Below are 19,449 nucleotides of genomic sequence, written 5' to 3'. Positions count from 1 at the left end.
TTTTCCTTTGGTCTTTTTAGATATACGTGACAATACGGTGTATTTTGACATATACATACATGGAGTATAACTTCCCATTCTTGTGATTGTACATGATGTGGAACTACATTGGTTGTGTACTCACATATGAACATAGGAAAGTTATGTCCAGTTCATTCTACTGTCTTTCCTATTCCCATATGTGTATATATACCACAATTTCTTTATCCATTCATCTGTTAAAGGACACCTAGATTGGACCCACAGCTTACCTCTTGTGAATTGAGTTGCTATAAACATTGATGTGGCTGCATCACTGTAGTATACTAATTTTCAGTCCTTTGGGTATAAACCAAGGAGTGGGATAACTAGGTCAAATGGTGGTGGTTCAATTTCAGGTTTTCTGAGGAATCTCCATACTGCTTTCCATATAGGTTGTACCACTTCGCAGTCCCACCAGCAATGTATGAGTGAACCTTTTTCCCCACATCCTCACCAACATTTATTGTTACTTGTATTCTTGAATATTGCCATTCTGACTGAAGTGAGAAGGAATCTCAGTATGGTTTTAATTTGCATTTCTCTAATTACTAGAGATGTTGACCATTCTTTCATGTATTTATTGACCATTTGTATTTCTTCTTCTGTGAAGTGCTTGTTCAGTTCCTTTGCCCATTTATTGATTGGGTTATTTGTTTATTTGGTGTTAAGTTTTTTGAGTTTGTAATCTTTTTGTTAGGTCAATCTACCATCTTTACTCTCAAGCATCTCCCAACAGAAGCAGCAGCAGCAGCACCTTGTTAACACCAGCTACACATCTTTCCCCAGATGGTTTTCACTACCAGTTCACCAGATTCTACTAAAGGCCTCATTAAGTTATGATAATGTGGAAAGAGAGTTATTTTTCCCATTCTTAAACCTTCCCAATAAGAGTAGAGATCAGCTTTCCATTTCTTCCTCTATGTTCATTCAACTAAGGTTTCATAATTTTCCCAGAATAAATTTCTTCTGTGGCAGATTAAATTCATTCTCATGTCATCAAAGGTATTCTGTCACTAATTTACCATGCGTTCAGGAAAGCATAATAATGAAAATGATATTTCAACTCATTTCATTTTCTACAACTCGCTGATTAGTTTATGTGCACATTCCCAATGTGGTATATCCTTGAAAGTTGCAGTTTCCTTAATTTGAAAGAGACCCTAAACACTGGGTGCAGTTGTGCATGCCTATAATTCCAGTGGCTGGGTAGGCTGAGGCAGGAGGACCGCAAATTTGAGGCCAGCCTCAGCAACTTCGCAAGACCCTAAGCAACTTACAGAGACCCTGTCTTAAAATAAAAAATAAAAATGGTTGGGATGTAGCTCAATGTTAAAGCACCTCTAGGTTCCATTCCCAGTATGAAAGAAAAGTATGAATGAAAAGCCATGAAATCTCATAATTCATTACTTTGCTAGGATTCAAAATGAAGCCACTTCACTGGGATTCAAAACTAATTCACTCCTTTCCATTCTCCTGCAAGACTACTGTATTGGAGGAGAAAGCCACTTTACAAGGGGAAGTGGCCAACCAGTCCAGTGTCTCAATGTAGATTTGTTGATATTTACACATGTAATTATTCTCTTTGCTAAGTATAAAAAAAAAATGACCTCTACAGTAGCCAACCAGTGCTACGCTTAAGACATTTAGGCAAGGGATAGTCTAAGCTGAGTTCAATATTTCCCAAACCATGGCCCACTGGAAACTATTCCCAATATTAATAGCTCTGATAAACAAAAGCAAGAAGAGGAGAAGGAGTAAAATCAGGGGAAGAAAAGGGAAAATGGGAAAAAGAAGAGAAGAAAGAAAAACAGAGATCCAAAATGAGCTTAGGAAAAGCTGCGTTCTATTTCCTTCATTTTCCAATGCTCTCGGTAATGATTTGCTTTGTGACCCTTCACACATTAAAGCCCCTGAGAAATCTTCCAAGGAGTAAGTTTGCTTTGTTTTGTTTAATTCACTGCTTCTCAAACTTATTTGAGAACATTCATCTTTCTCATGGCACATAGTATACCGTGAAACACCACTTTGGGATTCATAGAATCCTTCGATGAGTCATAGAATGATTAAAAGTAGAAAGTCATTTAAAACATTTCTACCTCGTTGAATCTCGCTTTTACAGGGGATATTATATGCAATCATAATGTTCTTGAATCAGGGCTTCCTGTAGGTTTGGCAACTTATCTCGCATAAGAACGCATTAAAATCATCTGCAAATGTGATATTTTCCTTTTCTCATTCCCTTTTCTCCTCTCTGGCCATTTGGTACAATTTATTGGTTGTCCTTTATGCATAACTATTTCAGCAATTCTGTCCTCTGCTATTTATTTTACATTTTTTTTTAGCAAACCTATCTGTAGTCCTCACTGTGTACTGTTCAGAGTAGCTTTATTAATAACTGCTTGTGCCTGAAATAACCCCATGAGTTAGGTGCCATTATTACTATCCCATTTCACAGGTACGAAAAAGGAAGTTTCACATGACAATGAGGTATTCTTGCCTATATCCTATTCCTTAAAGAAACTGTCACTAATATATTTTTCTTCAGGCATATTATTGGTTTTAATTGTAAATATGAACTTCATATCATGTAAAGGAAGAAAATCACCTTTCTTTCTTATTTGTTTTAGTCAACATTAAAAATTGAATTGTACTGAACACTTTTCATAATTATCTTTCATAATTGTCTCCACTGAAACAAGTGTTTTCTACCATTTTTCAGTTAGTAAAAGAAAGATGCTCACTTTGCTTTTCTGAGGCCAACAGTCTTCAGTTTACAGTTGGATTCATTGTTTCAACGTGATGAAAGATTTTATTTCTAAATTCGCTCCTTTCCTTTCTCTAATGGGGGAGGGGAAGCAAATGGCATTTTCCTCAGTCAATTCAGTAGGTGAATATTGATGCAGTGGCTACCAGGTTACTCTGCACTAGACACTGTAGAACATGTAAGATCAAAATACCTATAACATGAGAAAGAAGGGCCGGAGGAGCAGTTTTCTAGAACCAAACAGGGAGAGGAATTTGAGAACGCTGGAAATTTCCAGAAACTGTGGAAATTCCTGCTTGTTATTCTATGACTCTATTTGAGCTCCCCCACAATAAAGACTTAAGGTATTACTTAAATGAAAGAGGCCCCAGGTCAGCTGACTGGCAACCAGAGGCAGTGGCAGCGCCATAATGGATTTGTCCACAGCCATCTTCTTAGCAGCTATAACCTCATCATCTGGCCAATTGCCCAACACACAGTAAGTGTTCACAAAAAATGAGCCCACTCTTTGATCAAACCAACTAACCAGGCCAGTTTTTAAATACAGGACAGCAAAAGACTTGTTCAACAGATCGGAGGAAAAGAGGCACTTATGAAAATACCACCCTCATATGAAGCCAATCTGGAGATGGGGAAGGGGAGCAGGAAGCTTGGAGGGAGCAGGACAACAGAAGGAATCCCTGGGGACTGCAGAAAGAAGAAAGCACCATGAGGTTGTTGGTAGCCTTCAGTCCCCTAGAGACATGTCCAGGCACCCCCAACCTGAACCAGGCAGTTGGTCCTTTGCTTCCCAAGGACTCTGCAATCTCAAGCCAAGGGGAAATTGGTCTACGCCACACAAAGATCATATCCCACAGAGAGCTCATGGGGTCAGGAATTAGGGACAATCAAGGAAAAAAATAGGGTTCCTCAAAAAAAGCCTTCAGCCCATCATCTGATCCTGGAGACCACAATACATTCAGACCCAGAGAAACAGATGTCACATAGCAACTCAAGAGACAGCTCCCGTCCAGTGAACAAACATTGAGTACCACATACATTTCTCTACTTTCTTCCCATTCTTATTCATGTCTTCAGTTTCAACCACCCTTTTGCTTTCCCCTGCTCCATTCCAAGCTCTCTCCATTTTCCCTTTGGGGTCTACCTCCTCTGTCCTGGATTCTGAATCCATCAGAATCCTACTCTGACTTCTCCCACGGGGCCTTTTGTCCTCTCTCCCAGTCTGCTCCTCTCCCCTGCCCCTGTCCCCAGGCTGCCTACCCTCGCTCCCTTTCTTCCCTTTGCCCTATCACTAGGATCCTGTGGGTGGCTGTGAATTCTGCCTGAGTACTTCGTTCTCTCCTCTCTCATCTTGGTGGGGTCTATAGCCTGTTCTCCTGTTGCTCAGAGATGTGGAGGCAGTTGCTAAGAGACAGTGAAACGTCATTACCTGGCCCTCGAGGAAAAAAAGGGGAGCGAAAAAAGGGAGAGAGGAGGGGGAGGGATGCAGGGAGGGGGAGAGAGGGAGGGAATGGGGAGGGAGGGGAAGACCTGTCTCTGGCGGAAGCCACAAACCCGGGCAGCCTCAGCACCAGCTGAGTTTCAGAAAGAAGCACTCAGATTCTGTGAACTTTCTTCTAAGCATCCTCTTTCAGGTTCCCCTTTGGGGTAAAAGAAGGGGCACGGGGACCACAGGACGGGAAAGCACAGAAGATGCTGGCCTGGGATCCAGGAGACCTGGAAGAGGAGAGCCGGGGGAGGGGCAGAGCCGAGTAGGCAATCTGTTCTGGAGCCAGCGAGCGAGCGGGGATTCCAGGATGAGGGAGGGAGACCCGTGTCTGCTGCAGATTGATGGCTGTGTCCTTGGAACAGAGTGAGTAGGCTCCCGAGGGCCTGTGGGAGTGTAGCGGGAGACCTTAGGGCTCAGACAAATGAGTCTGAATAAAGGGGCACCAGGGTGATTTCCCAACGAGTGAAATTGAGACTGGAAACAGTGGGAAGAGAGGCAGTGCCGGAAAGAAGGGTGAGGGGAGGACAAGTGAGGACAGATGGTGGGTGAGGAAGAAGCCGAGGCCACCGAGGGATGGGGTGGGCAGCTGGGCGAGGCCCGGGTCCGCCCTGCTTCTCCATCCCTCCGCCTGACCAAGTGAGGGTGTGGGCTCAAGCTGGGGGCAGGGAGCGGGAGAGCGGAGTGTTTGTAGAAAAGGATGCTGGGATTAGGGGTGGACATTGGGGGGGGTGAAAGGTGGTGGGGCATTCTGGGGAGGGGGCTCTGCATGGGTGCATGTGCAGAGGGAAGAGCGACAGAAAACTGGGGAGGCGTGAGCCTTGGCCACTGCAAAATATGAAGGAGTCACGGAAGAATTGTGTGTGTGTATGTGTGTATGTGTCTGTGTGTGTGTGTGTGTGTGAGAGAGAGAGAGAGAGAGAGAAAGGAGAACGGTGTTAAAAGTGTTTGAAAGGCGTGTGCAAACAACCACAATGTGGATGCATGTTTTCTCAGGGAGTTGTTCAAGGGTGGGGTGTTTGATGCTGATGGGGGTGGAGTTGTGAGCAAGAAAAGAAACGCATCCAGCCCAGGACAGGCAGGAGGGTGGCTGTAGGTCGGGTGGGGAAAGTTAGTGGGTGACACTAATGTGAGGCTGGGCTCTGAGTTCACCACCATCCACATCTGAAAGACAGTAAATAGAGAACTTTATGGCTGGGGGTCAAAGAAGAGAGAAGGGGATGGGTGAGGTAGGACAAGGGCAAAGGAAAGGGGGACTGGCTTGGAGGGCCCTGTGTTTCTCTGCCTGAGTGCTTTCCTTGTTGACAGAATGGATTCTGCCTCCACCTGCTGAATGCACAGCCACGCGGAGGCACCAGCTTGGAGAAGGAGCCAAAGCTCTCCTAGCTGACCCCGAGTCTTGTACCTCTAGTACCCATGGCTCTTTCCAGCTCTGGTGACCTGGGCAATGGGTGTCATTTGGGATCCTCCTCACCATGAGGAACAAAGAGCATCCCTGGGGATTCCAGCAGCCACTGAGGCTAAAGATTCAGACTTTCAGAAGGCCCGTGGAATCCTGCTTCCTCCTGGGCTCCCTTCCCGAAACTCCTACCCCAGGACCTCCTTGAACTCCACCCTGCTGGACCACAGAAGAAATGACCTCTGAGACATCAAATGCTGGAGGCCCAGGTGCAGCTCTGACTTCCTAATCAGTCTCAGACCCAGACAGGGCTGAAGTTTCCTTAGAAGAAGTGCCAGGACCTTTAAAGGGCACCTTTCATCTCTCCCTCGCCCTCCCTCCCACCTCTCAGACATAGCACCAAGAGGAAGCACCCCACAGACATGGGTGAGAGGGGCACAAAAGACCTGCAGGGACCCTCCCAGTACCTGCTGACAGCAGCTCCAGATCCATCCTGGTCTCCTTTCTTTCTCCAGTTTTGATCATCTTTTCAGACCCGGGGGAACCTTGGCTGGGTTTCTTGCCCCCTAGGCTCCAAAGGGGACTTCCTGTGGCTCTTGGGAAGTCCTTTGGTGCTTAGAGGTCCCCAGGAGACGTTTGGGCCATGATACCATGTGCTCAGACGCCCCACTTTCAGGACCCAGGCCTCTGATGTAGCTGCCGTCCTGCACACTGACTGTGGGATCCACGGACACAAGCCTGATGGGCTCCCTTCAGCACTGCCGCTGCCAGCTACCCAAGATAGGTGACACCTGGGCCCAGCTTCCTTGGCCTGGACCTCCCCAACCAGCCATGCTGCTGGTCTCCCTTCTTTTGGCAACTGGGGTGATGCGCTCAGATGCGGGATCCAGTTGCCCGGTCCTTTGCACATGCCATAACCAGGTTGTGGACTGCAGCAGCCAGCGGCTATTCTCTGTGCCCCCAGATCTGCCGATGGACACGCGCAACCTGAGCCTGGCCCACAACCGGATCTCGGCCGTGCCACCTGGCTATCTCACATGCTACATGGAGCTCCGGGTGCTGGATTTGCGTAACAACTCTCTGATGGAGCTGCCCCCGGGCCTCTTCCTCCATGCCAAGCGCTTGGCACACCTAGATCTGAGCTACAACAACCTCAGCCATGTGCCCGCTGACATGTTCCGGGAGGCCCACGGGCTGGTACACATCGACCTGAGCCACAACCCGTGGCTGCGCAGAGTCCACCCCCAGGCCTTCCAGGGCCTGGTGCAGCTCCGAGACCTGGACCTCAGCTACGGGGGCCTGGCCTTCCTGAGCCTCGAGGCTCTCGAGGGCCTGCCGGGGCTGGTGACCCTACAGATTGGGGGCAACCCCTGGGTGTGTGGCTGCACCATGGAGCCCTTGCTGAAGTGGCTGCGGAACCGGATCCAGCGCTGTACGGCCGGTAAGGGACTTGGCCAGTCAGGGCCACCGTGGGGAGGGGAGACTTGGAGCTCCCGAGTGTCTTGTGTGTGCCCTGGTCCCTGCTTGCCTCTTGGGCACGTGCTCTTTCTGTCAACAAGTTTTTTGTTGAATTCTTGGAGAGCATGAGAAGTGCTGGGGACCCATCCCCTCATGAAATAGAAGGCCCCTCGCCTCTGTGGCAGCTACTACCTAATGAGGCAGACAGAGAGTAAACAAGCAGGCATAACTGACTGCAGATGACATTTAGGAGGCTTTTACCATGATTTAAGAATTTGGCCTATAGCATCTCTTCCAACCCCTTTTTTATGATCCCTATTTTACAGGTGAAGAAACTGATTTAGAACAATGAAGAGGCTTGCCCAGAGTTGCTCATTTAGAAAGTGGTAGGGCCCTAGATAAAACCCAGTTTTCCCTGACTTCTAAGCCTCATTCTACTCCACCAGGCTGCTTTTTAAGTTGAGAGCGCTGGGAAAATCCTAAGAAACAGCAATGACCAACACTATTTATTTGAATACTCACTATCTGCCAGTCCCTATTCAAATATGTCACATAGTTGAGCTTCTCCTATCTTCCTGTGAGCCCTAGTGAGGAAGGGAGGAAACCAAGGAGGAAAGGAGAAAACCAAGGCACAGAGAGGTTCATTTGCTTGCTCAAAGTTACACAGTTCCTAAGTGTTGAAACCAGGATTCTGACACTGAAAGTCTAGCTGTCCTCTGGCCAGATCCCAAGAGTCAGATTCTGGACTAACCAAGTTCTGGACTGGTCAAGGGTCCTCAGCGGAGGAGGTTTGGGCATGAGGCCTGGGGGAAGGAGCTGAGATGTGGCAATTTAACCCATCAGTCCCAACTGGAGAGTGGATTAGAGCCTGGAAGGAGCCCAGGAATGCAGGTTTGATGGGTCCTGGTGTCACCCAGTGGTGTCCAAGCCTGGCCCAGAGGCAGGAAGAGTTCAACAGTGGTCTCAGCCTCCAGCTCTCCTATGTGACAGCCCTGAGCCTAAGCCCAGGTGCCCAGCAGCAGGATGACAAGAATCACGGGGGCCCTATCCCAGAATCCTTCCCAGAATCTGGGCTCTGCACATTTGGGGGAAGTGAAGCTAAACGAGGTAGGAGGAAGAGGAGGACTCCTCAAGAGCCCAAGACCAAAATAGTGTGGGGGCGGGGGTGCAGGTCACGATTCCAGTGTTTCCACAGAGCTGTGGGAGGAAGTTCTCCCAGATGGAAATAGCTGGGACTGAGACCGGGTGCTGATGGGGGCAGGAGGGGCACCTGCCTGGAGACACCTTCCCGCCAGCTCAACCTCTGCCTTACCTCTCTCTCCTGCAAACTAACGAGGAGAAGGGGCCCTTGGGGTGCTCAGCTTCCACCGGGCTGGGAACTCCTCTTTTACTGGGATCTCTGAAGCCCCTGTTGCCCTAAAGAAGTCCAAACTCCCAACAAGCAGGAGAGAACTCCAAGATCTCCTCCGTGTAGCCCCACACAGTGGTACAGGGGAGGGACCTAAGCTCCGTAAAGGGAACAGTGACACAGATCCACAGTGAGAAAATAAACAGGCCACGGCTTGAAACCCAGACCTCCTGATCCTCCATAGAACACACATACAGCACGCCACTCCCACCAGGTTTCCTCTTGGGAGCAAAACCTTGCCAGGACAGGTAGAACTAGTGATATCTCCCTTTAAGTCTTTTTCTATTACTTTCTCCCTTTTTTCTTTATGGGATTTTCACTATTATCCATGTTTTTTGTTTGGAAAAATTTAAACGTAAGATGTAGGGGAGTTATTGGGATACAATCTGACTTCAAGATTGGTCCCTTGACTTAATAAAGAGCTTTGTCATCCCCCAGCCCCCCGACCCGCATCCTGTGTAGTTTACTGGTTACTCTGGCTGTCTTCTCCAGCTGGCCTTCCTCCCCCAGTTCTTCTTGTCTCAGTATTACTATACCACTTATGGACCCAATAGACTTTGGGTTCAGCATCTTCCAGTTTCCAGAAAAGAGCTTCTTGCAGATCAACTCCAGACCCAATCCTGACCTGGGCAACATCTGGAGTCCCGTGCAAACAGACTACAGGAATGACTCCATCTGGGGCGTGGGGAAGCTTTCCTTCTCCACCCAAACCTGATCTCCCATTTCTAAGGATAATGGTGCACATCCATTTGTCAGAAGGATCAATCTGAGTCCATCATTTTGTTCTCTGCCCTCAAAAACTGCAGGATGAATACAAAACATTTATACACCCTATAATTTAAACACCCTATAATTTAAAAAAAAAAAAAAACTTTTTCGCATTGACTCTCTTAGAAAAATCGAGGTTGGATTATCTCCTTTCTTATAGAGGCAGGACATGAGAGCCAGAAAAGGGGGAAAAACTTGCCCAAGGTAAGAACTCAGTTAATATCTATCCCCTGAACAAAAGCATGTCCAGCTGCTCTGAAGCTGGGGCTGAGCACTGCACAGCACAACAGACCCTGCCTGCCACTCTTACTTCCAAGGCAGAGTGAGATAAGACTATTGACAATCATCATGCATTTATAAAAGTGACCCTGGAAGGAGGAGGCAGGACCTTCAAGGCTGGAGAGAATAGCAATCCCACAGAAGGAGCAGCCACTCCTGAGTGTAGAATATGACCCCCAGGACCCATAAGAGACACCAATCTTCAATCATTTAAAAAGCTCGCACTTTCATAGAGCTTACTATGTACAAGGAATGTACCGCTTGTCTGTGCTAATTCACTGAATCCTCACTTACAACCCCAGGAGGTAGATACCTTTAATATCCTCTCTTGACAATTGAAACCAGGATACAGAGGGGTTAAGTAACTTACCACCATCACACAACTGATGAGAGGTGAAGAGGGGATTTGAAGCCAGGCTGACATCTCCAGAGCCTGTACTCCTAACCACGTATTCTGTGTATCTGGAAAAGCCACAGGGATTAGTAGAAGGACCCAAGGCCTTGTAATTGGACAGAGCCCTGCCATCATTTCACAAAGATTTATTGAGCACTTCCTATGGTGGGGACACTATTCAGAAGCTGAGGACACTACAGGAGGGGCTTATATTCAAGGAGGAGGGAAAGGCAATAAACAAGTTGCCAGACAGTGAAAAATGCCCTGGGAAAAAATCAAGAGGTGTGACAAGGAGTCTAGGGAAATATAGAGTTGCTATTTATACAGAACCCTAAGGCCACACCACTAAGGTGGTATCAAGCAAAGTCCCAGAGGAAGCGAGGGACTGAGCTGAGTCAAGACCCCGGGGAAAACTCCCTTACAGAGACAAATACAAAGTTAAGGGGACATGCTTGGGGTTGTGGAATAACAATCAGAGGCACATGCAGCCCGAGCAGAGTGAATAAGAAGCAGAATAGAAGCTCTGTGCGAAGCTAGGAAGCCAGGGGAAGGAAGGTTTAGGCAGAGAGTGACATGACCAAGTTCAGGTTTGAAAGCATCACTCCTCTGAGTGTGTAGAGACAGAGACGAGCAGAGGCTACTGTAAGAGACCAGCTACCCCACAAAAGCCCAGCTCTGCATCAAGAGCACCTACAACACTTTTGACAAATTACTAAACTCTCCAAGCAGTGGTCTTTCACATCAATACAAATAGGTATGAAAATGTCTTGAGATTGTTAAGGAAAGGAGACCTTCTTTGGTCTCCTTTGGCAGATTATTTGGCACATAGAAGAAACGCAATGGCTTCCTTTGTCCTGGGAGGGGATGGGGTCTCTGCAATCCATTCTCCCTCCCCCAGGGGCCTCACCCTCCCTCGGTTCTATGTTGCAGATTCTCAGCTGGCTGAGTGTCGGGGCCCCCCTGAAGTGGAGGGTGCCCCCCTGTTCTCACTCACCGAGGAGAGCTTCAAGGCTTGCCACCTGACTCTGACCCTGGACGATTACCTCTTCATCGCATTTGTGGGCTTCGTGGTCTCCATCGCTTCCGTGGCCACCAACTTCCTCCTGGGCATCACAGCCAACTGCTGCCACCGTTGGAGCAAGGCCAGCGAAGAGGAAGAGATTTGACGTAGGTGCCTGTCATCCCTCCATGCTGCCGACTGCCACTGCTGCTGACCACTGGTCACCCTCCCCAGCTGCCCACTCTGGTTCCATTGTGCCCTGTCCACCTCAGCCATGGTTCAGACAAGTTCTGGAAACTTCATGCGAGCATCTCTGTCCACTTTGGGCCAGGCACTGTACTAGGAAGTGGGAATGTAAGATGACTCCAACTCAGTCCCTGCCCTTGAGGCATGAGCTTCTAGTAGAGGAGAGAAATTCAGAAACTATCCCTTTATGACAATACATCAGTCCTCTGTGCACATAGTTATGGAAGCCCAGAGGACAAGCCAACCGAGCCCAGGAAGAATTGCACAAGTGGACTGATTTGTGAGATGGGTCATCAAAAAATATCCACTGTGTCAAGTAGACCAAGAAGGGTGGACATAAGCAGACGACAGAGGTCAGGATACTTGTGGAATGCTGAGAGCAGTGGACTATTCCTTGTGGTGTTAGCGTATACAGGGGTGTGGCCCAGGACCCAAACTTTCCCTCTGACACCCAATCTGTCTGCTCTCACTGCTGCCAACCATTGCCCCTGGGGAGCAAGAATGCCTCATGCCAGCCCCTTGGCCTGCTCCTACCAGCAGCCACCGGGTGAGACCACTTCCCAGGGACCGCCCCCAATATTATGCCACCAACTATAGCCCGCTAGTGAGGCCTGGGCAACAGGCTGAGGATGGACACCCCCAGTGTCTGTCCTCCTACACCTGTCTTCTGCCTCTCACTCAGTCTTGGTTTCAGAAGAGGAAGGCAGGATGCCCTAGAACTGGGCAGCAAGAATCCCGTCACCCTGAGACCCCAATTCTGTGACTGTTCTTGCCATGGTGCTCACACCAAGGGATCCCACCAGGAAATTTCACAGTGAGCTACAGACCCATAGCATGACAGTCCCCAGGGCTGAAGGAGGACAAAGGCACCACAGCCGTGACCACAGGAGGGTTTGTATTTTCTTCTAAGCAACTCGTCCTTTGAAGCATTAGGGTAGGAGAGCTATTGGTTACTGAGCCCCCGCCAGTGTTAGGCACTGTGATGTGGTCTCTCCACAAACAATTCCCTTTAGCACACGCAACCGTCTTTTGAGGAGAACATCCTTGTTCCCATTTTACAGATGAGGAAATGCACGCTCAGAGAGGTTAAAGTCGTGTGCTACTTCATGATCAAAATAAAGTCTGTGCTCCTGTTGCTGCCCCATCCAAGTTGGGGAATAGCACAATTCCCTCTAAAGCTACATGAATTCGAACTCAAGCTGTGCTATCAACATGGCTAAAAAGGGCCGGGCAATCCTCCGGGAACTTTTATAACTATTGACTCATTTATTTCAATTCTCAACAGCAACACTGCCTGGTGGGTGTCATTATTTCCATTCTTCTGATGAATCCCTTGTCGATTGCTGAGTCACTTACCGACGGTTATCGGATAAGCCTTAGAAGAAAGATGATAGCCAACCCCGTTCAGGGAAACTAGATCTAATCAGTCAATCAAAAAATCAAGTGACTGTGCAAAGCACAACTCACGTCGTCATTGTCGCCATCTCCATCCAATCACCCGTTTCATCGGCTTCATCATGATCTCCCCCAGATAGTTCAGCACTGGATAGTTCAGGAAGTGCTTTTGCATCTTTCTCCTTGACTTTTCACAACCCTGTGCAGGAAGCAAACCAAACACCAATAATCCCATATTACAGGTTGGAAAACAGAAGCTCAAGATGGGTAGGACTTGCCTAAATGGCAAGGTTGGACTCAACTCCAATAGGGTTCTCTTTCCAGTGCTTTCCCAGGTACTCAGGAAAGAGAACACCTTGGAGGTCTAGAAGGTGAGGCCCTGGGGTTCAGCAGTCATGAACGCGCTAGTATTTGTGGGCTTCGTGGTCTCCATCACTAGTAAATCAAGTCAAATAAAGGGAGGAGAGCCCTGTGCACAGATCAAGATATGCTCACAGTGAAGCACATCGCAGCCTTTTATATATACAGGTAGCACAGGTAACACTTGAACAGGAGATACCTGCTTTACAAAGTGCCAATAAAGCATTAGATCTGTCATGTAAAAAGTACGGTCTTTGGAAAGCAGGAAAACAAGCTGTACTATCCGCTCCTAATGAAATTCTGGTGTATTGTATATCAGGAGGTATCAAGAGAGAAGCAAAAACTATAGGTGGGAACCTTTGCAGAATGGGGAAAATTTAAAGCACAATCCAACATGTGGGCACAGCTGGCCAGGGTGAAAATGAACACAGGGGCTTTCTACCTTGCCCCTAGTCACAGCAGGTTTTCATCATCCCAAACTCCTGGTAGCCCTGAAATGGATTAAGGAGAACATATCATCTTCCAAGAAGTCTCCCACCACGCATCTGCCCTGAGCTAGTCAAATCAAAATAGTCCCTATGAACTTGAACCTGTGTCATCTGGGTCTCACTTATACCATCTGAGGGAGTCCTGCCCCTCTAACATCTGAAGCAAAACTGCGTCCTGTTCTCTCCTTCCACTATGGCCAAGGATGGTGGACTTAAGTTGTTCCCCGGTCAAGAACAGCTGAAAAGTATTTGGAGAAGAACTTTTAGAAGTAATGGTCATGACAAAATAGTTAAGCTTCTCATAGAGGAACACCGTAATCATCTATAATAATCTCCTGGGGACTGTGGTTTGCTGAAATATAGTTAATATATTTTAAGATATGTACTTTTTCTCTTTTTTTGTATAGTACTAATGGTGTCTTTTGCAAGACAACAAATGTCCCTTGAGAAAAAAATGTCCTTTCTAATGGGACAATTTGATCTCCATTAGTGGCAAAGATTTCTGAGCTGCCTATATGCTACTCCATCTGCTGGGAGGTCCCCAGTTAACTAAAGTGCGATGAGGAAAATAATCAACCTCCCTACTAGCAAGGAATTCACCCACCACCACCATCATCTTGTTCTAGCTGTCAGAACTAAACTTGTAGAAATAATCTACAAATTCTGGTTGGAATTATTCCCACACCCCTGATGACCTCAAACATTATTGTGTCCCCATAAGGTTTGATGCAGTCTGTTCCACTCTGGCTGACAGGTAGAAGATCTGTGTCTGTGTGTCTTTCTATACAGTCCTACATATGCTTGTAGTCCTTCTGGAATTTGGGTTTAACTCTCTGACACAGCTTGCTCACCCATCTGGCTGCTACATTGTTCAGTATACAAAGAGGAGAGCCAACCAACTTTGAAGTGGGTCTGGCTGCTCCAAAAACATACTAGAAAACTCTGGTAGAGGCATCCTTAGAACCTAACTCCTCTGTCCCCGCTTCCCTCTGTCTCTTCTATCCCGCAGAGGCTTGTCCTTGTCACGGACCTACATGAAGGGTCATGCTAGGCCTGAGGACATCAAAGCTTAATGAACCAATCATGATGGTCAAGGTTTGGCCAAGAAAATTGTTCCTCTGTAAAGGTCCCACATCCGTACCATGCCACTCTAACTCTGTCACCTCCAATTACCCTCAAACAAACTCTCACCTCCTTTTCCATTCTTGCCAGAGTTCCCAAGGAAGCTGGCCAAAATAGATCCCCAGAGATGCTATAGAGTTTCATGACCTCTTTCAAGGAGCTAAGTACATACAATTTAAACAGACCATCAGACCGACAGCCCCCATTTTCTCTGTAGGCATCATTCCTGACATTCCGGTGGTAGAAGAGCAGGAGACGCCATTGTTCATTCCTTGAAAGGACATCTTCCCAAAGCTAGGGAAACTTGTCTGTTCTTCCCACCCCAGAAAGAGGTGAAAGGGAAGTAAATGAGGCAAGTTGCAAGGTCCTTTTGTAAATCACCATCACATTTGCCACAGCACTGGTCGGAGAGTGGGATCCACAGAGCTCCCGGTCTTCCTAAGTGCTGATATCTGGAGGTGGGAGGGATCGGGAGGGAACGGGTTCCAGGGAAGATACCAACCTTTGTATGGAGATGATTTTATAACCATGCACTTTTGTAACTGTGAAGAATTTTTCATAAATGTACATTAATAATAAAGAGTGTATAGTTTAACAAATTGTCTAAAAAGTTGTGAAGAGGAGGGAGAGGGAGGGAGGCAGCAAAAGAGACAGATAGGAACTAGGTGGAACCCAAAGAATGAGTGCCAAAATATACACCCAAAAGGTCTATGGGGAGGGAGTAGATGAGAATAATTAGGAGATGTGCCAACCACCAAGGGGCCTGTGTGGGAGTAAAAGAAACATTACAGAAGCATATTTCTACCAGGCAAAAAAAGAATATGCATGTGTCTGTATGCACGTACCCCTGTGTGTAGGCATATTTTGGTATCTGAAATTACACAAAGAAGAGAGCATATGTTTTATACATGTTGGTGTTTGCAGTTTGGGTCATCTATAAAACACGCCAAGGCAAGTGGGTGTGCCTGCCTAATTAGCACCATTGAGGAGTGTGTGCCAGGAAAATGGCCCATGCCATCAGCCTGGGCAAAAGGACACTAACTCAGGTGTACAGGTCAACCAGGCATCTAAATGCCTGGTGTGGGGGATGGACAAGCCCATCATTGGTGCGAATTAAGTCTCTATTCTCATAAACTAATAATGAATGGAAAGGATTCTAAATCTCCTGAATCTTGCAAATGTTGCCCACACACCATCAGAAACAAGATGGTTTAGCAGTGTCCTTGGGAACAGGGACAGAATAAAGGAGGCAAGTATACTTCTGTAAGTTCAGTGGCAGCCATGTTTACCCCAGCACTCTAGAAAGGACTCTCAACAGGAAGTCACTCCAAGCAGAAGGTGGCCAGGAGCAGGAAGATGTTCCCTCCTCCAAGAGAGATGTCAGTTTCACTCTATTCCTCCCACTCCAATTGCCACAGGGTACCAAGGAATACTGCACTCACATAGTAAAACCACTAAAGGGGACACAGATGCTAACTCAGAACACTCAAGTAAACAGAGAAGATCCCCAACTATAATCAGCATTTTCTAGAGTAGGTTGAGAGGGAGGCAAAACCCTTCCCTTAAAACTAAATATTTAATAGAGATTATACTGGAAAAGTTCAAAATCAAAAAAATAAGAGTTCTGAAATAAGCAAACATCTCACAGAAAACTAGACCTTGGATAGCTCATTCACTGTCTCCTCCAATGTCAAGCATATACCTAGCACCTGATGATGATGTTGATGATGATAACATTTATTGAGCACTTACTGTTTGCCAACTGCCATGTTAAACATTATGCATAGAATAATTCACTTAATTTTCTCAAAAAAAAAAACAAGATAAGTGCTATTGTTATAACCAGGTTATAGACAAAACAAGTGAAGTGCAGACAGGTTAATATGCACAGAAGGTCACATAACTAGTAAGTAGGAGATCTGGGGTTGGAGAGTCAGTAATATGGGTTGTGATTGACTTCAGGAGATAAGAACAACACAGGACATTTTTTTTAAGTTTCAGTCTCAAGTAGAAATAAACTTCTTGCCACAAAGTTCTTCTACAACTACAGTTTCCCTTCAGTATCCATTGGAATTGATTGCAGAACTCCCCCTTGATGCCAAAATCCCTGAGTGTTCAAGTCCATAAGATAACATGGTGCAGTATTTACACATAAGGCATACACATCCTTCTTTATACTTTAAATCATCTCTAGATTACTTATAACACTTAATGCAAAATACATATTATCTAAAGAATTATTATACTATATTGTTTGGGGAATAATGACAAGGAAAAAAGTCCATGTGCATCCAGTACAAGAGCAATCTATTTTTTTAATATTTCCAATTCACAGTTGCTTGAATCCATGAATGTGGGACCTTCAGATAAGGAAAATCAAGTGTACTTGGTGAAAGAAAATTGAAGGGTAATAGATATAACAAAAATATTCTGCATGTTACATTGAACGTAACTTTTATGACTCTTTTGGTCAAAATAGGCTAATTGTGATAATAGATGAAACAAAAATCTCAACAGAATAAAGATGTGTTTACTAGATTATTTAACACACAATAAAGGCTTGTTTCCTGTTCATATCACTCTCTATTCCCCATGGTCATTCAGGGATCCAGGATCCTTCCATCTAGTGACTTTGCCCTTCCTAAGTCCACAGAGTTGTCCCCTGGATTCCCTGCAGTGTGGAGGATATTAAGGGAGACTTAGAAGGATCAAAGCTGCAAGCACTGTACATCAGTTCCAGACATTTTTCATTGGCCACAACTCAGTCTCATGATTCCTTTCAACTTCAAATAATAGACTAGCACCACACCTAGGAGGCAAAGAAAAGACTGATAAATCCCACCAGTTTTTAACAGTCTGCAGTCACCAAGTGCTCCTTTCACTCTTCTTCCACATTTTTCCTACCCTGTCACCACCTCCAGGGTCAAAGCTCAAGATCTCCAATTCAATACTTTCTATTAGATCTCCTGGCAAGCCAGTGACCTATGAACTGAAAAGAAAAGCTATTGGGCTGAGGTTGTGGCTCAGCAGTAGAGCACTCACCTAGCATGTGCGAGGCCCTGGGTTCGATCCTCAGCACCACATAAAAATAAATAAAATAAAGGTATTGTGTCCAACTACAACTAAAAAATAAATATTTTTTTTTAAAAAAAAAGAAAAGAAAAGGTATTTTCCTCCACACACTCCCACCCACCCAATCCAAAACAAGATGGTAACACAGGGATAAAGTAGCAGCAAATTAAAACCCTGATTTGGAACTGGGGAACCACATATAGTCCATAGCAATTCTGAAATTGCTACAAGAACATTTTAAAGGCCTTAGGTTACCCAGTTGGGATTGCCCAGTTTGGTTACTCAGTTTTTACAGTCAGCCCAAAATTTGCTTTAGGACACCATAGTTAAAAGTTTTTTGAATCCCAGCTTCACAGTTTCTTAGCAATTTACTTCTCTACAACCCATAACAAATTTCTGTTCTATTTACTTTCTCTGAGTTCCGTATCTCAGAACACATAAAAAAAAATTATTTCCAAAACAAGTATCTGTAAGTCTGCTTTGACTCTGCTTTCTTTTCAACCTTCTAGATTCAACAGCAATCTTTCAATGATCTGAAACAATAGACAAGGCCATGGACTTATTTTTGGCTCTTTCCACTTGGCTAACTTGCTTTAACTGACCACTTTTAGGGAAACTCCTTGTTCAAAGCCTATTTTAATTTTATCTCTTATCATTTGAGTCTAAAAACAGTCTTTCAGATTTTTTTATATCAATTTTTTATTTTCTCTCTCTTCCTTTTAATTTCTACTTTTCTGTTGGGGTGTGGGTACTGGGAATTGAACTCAGGGGCACTTTGCCACTGAGAGATATCCCCAGTTCTTTTTTATTTATTTATTTTTTTGAGATAGAGTCTCCCAAAGTTGCTGAGGCTCACCCCAAACTCGTGAGCCTCCTGCCTCAGCCTCCCAAGTTGCTGGGATTCCAGGTATATGCCACATACCCAGCTCCTTCATTCTACTTTTAAGCTGCTTTAAAACTAACTAAATTGGATCCATTTGAGCTAACACCAAAAATGTTTGAAAAACAAACAGTTATGCAACATGAATGACATTGGCTTCAAGGGAATGAATCCCCTTTATTGAAAATGGTCATTGTGGTAAGAAAGGAGGGAAAACTATCAAGCTGAAGAGTTAACCCAGAGCATTCAGATTCCAGAAAGCAAGACTGCAGAGATCTGCCATTGGAGGTATTGTTAATAGGATGGTGGTGAAGAGACCACCTGAAAAAAATATATATAGGATTATATGTTTTGCTGACCATTACCCTCAACCCACTGGACATGGATGGTAGAGATCATAGATCAAAAATATCACAGAGTTGCAAGAAGAATACTAAAGTGTGTCCTCTCAGCTTTACCCATGGAACTATTCAGGAGTGCACAGCATGAAGTCCTACAAAATACAAATAATGCAACTGATTTTTACAAAACTGAGGATTCTATTTCTATAGCTGGTTCAGTATCCAAAAGAGGTCCTGTATGAGTAAATTAAAACCTAAAACTATTTAAATGGTTGATGCAGGAAGATAAGCTAACCAAGAGTTTTAGATTCTAGTATGTTACAGTTTGAATATGAGGTGTCCACCCCTCCCCCATATTTCCTGTTAGTGCAGGAATATTCAGAGTTGAATTGATGAGATTGAGAGAGCTGTAACTAATGAGTCATTCCTAGTTTGAATGGACTGACTAGGTGGCAACTATAGGGACGTGGGGCAAGGCTGAAGGAGGTGGGTCACTGAGGGAATGCCCCAGAAGGGTGTTTCTTCCCTGTGGCCCCTCTCCCTGCTCTCTCTGCTTCTTGACCTTGAC

At 45.6% G+C, this 19,449-nt stretch overlaps 1 protein-coding gene across 1 annotated transcript; it reads left to right on the top strand.

Annotated features, from left to right (window-relative positions):
- Window positions 1-6,411: 6,411 nt before the first annotated feature.
- Lrrc55 (leucine rich repeat containing 55) lies at window positions 6,412-11,202 on the top strand. Its single transcript, XM_027944077.2, has 2 exons — window positions 6,412-7,111; window positions 10,908-11,202. Exons 1-2 carry the CDS (start codon window positions 6,412-6,414, stop codon window positions 11,141-11,143), a joined length of 936 nt encoding a protein of 311 aa, XP_027799878.1. The 3' UTR covers window positions 11,144-11,202.
- Window positions 11,203-19,449: the final 8,247 nt, after the last annotated feature.

This window comes from Marmota flaviventris, chromosome 9, assembly GCF_047511675.1.
Source record: "Marmota flaviventris isolate mMarFla1 chromosome 9, mMarFla1.hap1, whole genome shotgun sequence".
NCBI lineage: Eukaryota > Metazoa > Chordata > Mammalia > Rodentia > Sciuridae > Marmota > Marmota flaviventris.
Note: the sequence above shows the minus strand (reverse complement) of the source record. Positions and strands in the feature narration are given on the sequence as shown.